General features: G+C 39.1%; 1 protein-coding gene across 1 annotated transcript; it reads right to left on the reverse strand.

The window, feature by feature from the left end:
* Window positions 1–644: 644 nt before the first annotated feature.
* Window positions 645–4,921, reverse strand: LOC141477464 (cryptic protein-like). The gene is made up of 6 exons (XM_074166662.1): window positions 4,809–4,921; window positions 4,236–4,285; window positions 3,945–4,121; window positions 2,986–3,100; window positions 2,772–2,881; window positions 645–769 (listed from the first exon to the last, which is right to left on the reverse strand). Exons 1-6 carry the CDS (start codon window positions 4,829–4,831, stop codon window positions 645–647), a joined length of 600 nt encoding a protein of 199 aa, XP_074022763.1. The 5' UTR covers window positions 4,832–4,921.
* Window positions 4,922–5,238: the final 317 nt, after the last annotated feature.

The following is a 5,238-nucleotide window of genomic DNA, read 5'->3' on the forward strand; positions in this document are numbered from 1 at the left end:
TCAGTATCAGCTATGGGTTCTTAGGAAACATGCTTCCTGCCTAAGAATATGCAGAGCTATAATAAACAATAGTAAAACCAGAAAGACTATGTAACTTTTAGAGTTCCTCTGTATGTTAGGGTTTGAAATATACCTACCCTTAAACTCCTCCTTATCTCTTCAAATTTCAGATTGTTCATTCTACCCTGCTCTTTTCTTACTGTTTTGTTACAGGATACAATACAATGACAAATGGTAGATAAGACTTTTCAAGTTTAAATAAAGCCAAAAATAAAAGCTCTTCAGAGATGAAGTCAGCTTTATTTGTTAAAATAGTTGTACTGTGTACAAAGGAAATTACTATAATTTACAAGACTTCAGGCATAGAACATTGAGGGGTTTTTTTCTTCCACTGGAAGAACAATATTTTAGAATTAAAGAATTGTTAGAATCAGACATTAATAGTAGTAATAACAATATAATAAATACTTCACATTCATATAATCTGAATTTATAACAATCCAAGCATTTGAGCATGAACTAATACATCGTAATCTGCCTCCAACATGTAGGTAGAATTGTGTTCTGTACCTCACAGAAGAAAAAAGTTGTATAACTCGAGGCGAGGTTTACATCAACCCTAAGGTATTTCCCGTTGTCCAGTTTCACAACTGCCAGCAGCAGAGCTCCAGGAGTACAGTGAGCAGGCAACTGAGTGCAAACATGGTTTGCTGTAATCTTATCCCATTAGAATATAGTCTGGTAATTTCCTCCTTTGCTGATTTCAGTTCTAAAAAAAACATAAAGAAAATAAAATTGTTAATGACTAAAATAGGTAAATTTTAAAACATAAGGATTTTCAACATACTTTGAAAGTTCCCGAAATCTCACAAGTACTTAAGTTAAAGATATCAGCTGTTAAAGCCAGTCAAAGACCCTATTCTCAGGGGAGAGATGTGAATAGATGTCCCATCAGTGATCGTTTGAGGAGCAACTGATAGCACTTATCAGCTCTTGCAGGCATTAATCTCAGAATAATCAAAAGTAAATACCAAGCAAAGCAAGAGCAAGATCTTCACAAGAGGTATGCACTCAAGTCTGCATGTAGCCTTTTAACCCTTCCTTTAACAAGAAAGGGCTTCATTTATTGGCACAAGCAGAAAGCCATACCCTCATGTATGTGAAAATCACTGAGTTTCTGTTTAGAGGACGAGCAGATGATTCTTCACTGCCGCCTTTATTGCCTTTGTTAAGCTGAGCTCTAGAGTAGTAAGCAGTAGACTGCTTTTACTGAGCTTGGGGAGGCCTGTTAGGTATTTTGCTCCTGTATTGGGAAACAATAGAGCTGATTCAAAAGCCAACACCCAAGGGAACTTTAACATTCAACTCTTCAGTAGAGTTTAACTAGCAAGTTGCGTGCCACACATAATTAGTCAATACAGAAGACTTCAAGACAAAAGTGGTTTTGGTGGTGTAGTGGGATTTTGGTTTTGGTGGGGTTTGTGGTTTTTTTGTTGAGGTCTGGGTTGTTTGTTTTTGGGGTTTTTTGTTGTTTTTTCTCCTTTTTTTCCTTGTGGTTGCAAAGATAGGAGTGTCGCCTTTCTTTTTCATTTCACTTCTTTGGACTTGTGGGCTTACCACACAGTAGGACATATCCTGGGGATCTAGGAGGCTGAAGTTTTGAAATTTTTATTTACTTCCAAGTTGGTTGTATAACTCAGGAGTCACAGCTTCAATGCATTGGTACTCAGACAAGAATCAGGAAAGGCTGGTAGTTCCTTGGGGTGCAAATGAATCTTGAAGCTATTTAGGTCTGTTGTTTTCTTACCCTGCTAACTAGCAATGTTGGGACAACTGAAGGAAAATATATTACAGCACAGGGTGGGATTGAGACATCATGGATGGAGAAGGGCAAGAATATTTTGCATTAACTTTACTACTGGAGAAAAATAATATTAAACTCTTATTATTCATCTCAGAGTACTGAAATAATCTAGACCTTAGTAGCCAGTTCTCTATGGAAAATAAATTACCTGTAAATCAATCCTTCAAGATTTATGCTTGCTGATATGCCTTTTTTTTTTTTTTCCAAAAATACTCAAATATTTTTACAGGGATTTTCACAGGCTGATGTAAAAAGACTTGACTTGAAGTAATGTAGTGCTTTTGAGAAGACTGGGTACTACTACTTTGCACTGACCAGGACTATGGCTATGTATTTTTTGAGTGTACTCAGTCTTAGAACTCTGTACAAGAATATTTTAAGATTAAGATACAGATCTTAAAATAAGGTTCAGACTGTTTCTGTGATTTGTTATGTAGCTAATGCAAGAACATGCAAGTTTTCAGTACTTGTTTCTCTAGCGTAATACTGGTTTCTACTTCGACCACAGCAGCTTACACTACTGTTTTTTCTCTTTCCTCATTTAAGAACGATGTTTCTATGCTTGGATGTAGTTTAGTTGTACAAATTGTCCTGGTTAAGTGGCAAGTCATAGGCATGCGCAGGTTTTGCAGAACAGAGAAACATTTTATCCCTATAATTTTCAATCAAAATAGGGGAAAGTTTCCTACTGCAAAGAATTATAAAGATCTCAAAGTCCTTTATGTGATGTGCTGTACAGGCAACAGGAGTATTATTTACTGTCTCACTAACGCATTCTCTGAAGTAAAGCAGGCCACTGCAGAAGCCTAAATAGAGCACATACAACGTCCTCTGAGTACCTCATCTTTGCAGAAGGCAATTCTGATACTCACAAGATAAAAATGGTTGATTTAATGCCATTCCTTACCACAGTTATCGTGCATTATTTCTGAGAGACAGTTCAGAGTACCATAGCCGCACCGACACAGCCAACAGCCCTTCAGCACCCAGGCGCCGTGGGCAATGCTGCCGCAGTTGCTGTCAAGGACAAGGGAGACATTTGGTACGTCCCTGATCCCACCACAGAAAATAAGTATCCAGAGCACCTAGCTCACTGTCTCTGGTTTTTTTCTGGTTTTTACCTTTGCCGCTCATCATGTTCACAGTATCTGCCAGTGAAATGCTTTAGGCAGGCACAGAAAGCCCCTAGGATACAGGTCCCTCCATTTTGGCAGCAGTGCCTGTTCAGTTTTTTACCTGCAAGACAATATTACAGAGGTTACCAAGCATCCCTGGGGCTTTGAACCTCCCCTTTTCCTCACTTGCTCTCTCAGGTCTCTACAGTTGCCAAAGGATCTTAAGAATATCTAGTTTTATTGTCTTTAGAGACAATAAAATTATCTGCCTGTTAGGAGTGTTTGTTCAGTTAAACCCAGTTTGTTTAGTTAAGGATTAGAAGTAGACAACTTGGGATTAAAGGACTGTCAAGAAGCAATGCCTGCCAAGTCCCATAGCAGCAGCACCTCTTCAAATGAAATATTTCACTTCAACAGGGGCAGGTTTCAGTCCCAATAAGAAATGGGGCATTTTTACTGAGAAGTGGTGCTTATTTTTGAATAAAGGAGTCTTTGTTACTGGAAAGAGTTGCTTAGTTTTGAGAGGGGAGGGGAACGCTCCCTCCTCAAGCCTTTCTCAGACTCATGGGATTGAATACCAATCTAAAACTTTATATAGGTGGGAAGAAACACAAGTCTGTCCTTGGTTGTTTTTGTATGTGGTGTTTTTTTTTTTCCTACTAGTACTGTAACTTTCAGACAGTTTAAACTTTTATTTTTTAATTAAATAATTTTTGGTCATGAAATATGGGACCAACCCCTTCTTAATTCCTAGCAGCCTTCCCTGTTTTCCATTACCACCTTTTGCAGGTTCTACCTTAAATTTTTATCACCATTTCCTAAATGGCCACGGGAATAGTTTAAATGAACAGCCACAGAAAACCAAACAGCTGGAATCTTCCAGGACAGCAGTCAATGCATTACTGTGATACAATATTTTAAAAAGCCATTTTTATGGCATTGTTTAAATAAATAATGTTACATACTCTCTGTAATCCCAGTGAAAGGTACCAATGCCCTGGAATTGTGTTGCTTTCTGTTTTCGTAACTCTGATTCATGTCACTGAGAGTATTTATAATAGTCCCTTCGTTCTTGGGCTGCTGCCTTTGCGCTGTGGCATTGAGATTTTTCACATCTTCTTCAAGCTCTTCTTTTTCACGGCCTGGACAAGAAGTGCAAATATGGAGGAGAATGGTAGCTTGTAATAAATCAATACAGGCTGTAAATGTACCTAAGAAACACAGGGAGGACGGGGGAAACACGAAGTTTTCCTTACCTTTTCCTAAATGAACAGCCTGGCAGACCAGAGTCACAGTGAAAAGAATTCTACAAAAAACAAAGATCTGAAATAAATTTGTGCTAAAAAGACACAAACACCAAAACGAAGATGGGGGCTGGGAGGGGAAGGGAAAACCTTTTTCAAAGCTTTATCAAGCATTGATAATATAAATATTTTATGCCAGCAGGAATTCGAATTAACACATAAAAAATCTCAAATTAATCTTTAAAATTGGGGGGGTGGAGGGTGGAGTGGGGCAGGCAGAGAACAGGGACATACAGATTAGTCTTGCTTCCAGAAATCTGAGAGATTCCAGAATGTTTAGAGATTCCACACATTTTCTGGTTGACAAAAAAAAGTCTCTACCTGTGCATTTCTTTAGCGCAACTAGGTTGTTGCCAACAGTTACAAAAGCAGCAAAGGCATTAGGAAAACATTAGCCTTCACTCACAGTTCCAGGTACATTTGTTCCTTTCAGCTTCCTGGCCTGATTATCAACCAAAAAAAGCACTACTAAAAAGAAAATCATCCTCTGCTAGAGATGGTCCCTGGCAGCTTGGGGAACCTTACCTAATGTGATTTCCAAAGTACATTTTTCCTGCAGCCTGAAGTACTGTGAGATCCTCCAGGAAAGCTTGAGCAGAAGGAATAGGTCCAAAGCCCGTCACTGAAGCCTATCACATGCAGCAGTCCTCACACCATACACAGCAACAACAGGAGAAAAGAGGATGGATGAAACTTTTGTCTTTCTGCCCACCTTATAACAACATCGACAAGACATAGTTCCCAGTTGTACCGCTTGCTGAGCCTTTACTGAGGTCCTGACAGGCAGGGACCATCTCTCTAAGCTGTAACTCCCTGGCCTGCCCCCGATTTACATGTACTGCTGAAGGGTGGAGCAAAGTGGGGGCACGTACTGCTGCAGGGGGATTTTACTACTTTGCAGCACAGATAATCCTTAGAGTCTGCATTACAGATTTCTACCAAAAGTATTACAGAA

Source organism: Numenius arquata, chromosome Z (assembly GCF_964106895.1).
Source record: "Numenius arquata chromosome Z, bNumArq3.hap1.1, whole genome shotgun sequence".
NCBI lineage: Eukaryota > Metazoa > Chordata > Aves > Charadriiformes > Scolopacidae > Numenius > Numenius arquata.

What these genes read in the sequence shown, in the direction of transcription:
- LOC141477464 (XM_074166662.1), bottom strand. Translation starts at nt 4,831, where the DNA reads ATGTACTTTGGAAATCACATTAG. An exon ending in GGCTGTTCATTTAGGAAAAG is followed by an intron (nt 4,122 to 4,235) that starts GTAAGGAAAACT and finishes CTTCTTGTCCAG; the next exon opens with GCCGTGAAAAAGAAGAGCTT. An exon ending in GAACATGATGAGCGGCAAAG is followed by an intron (nt 2,882 to 2,985) that starts GTAAAAACCAGA and finishes TGTCCTTGACAG; the next exon opens with CAACTGCGGCAGCATTGCCC.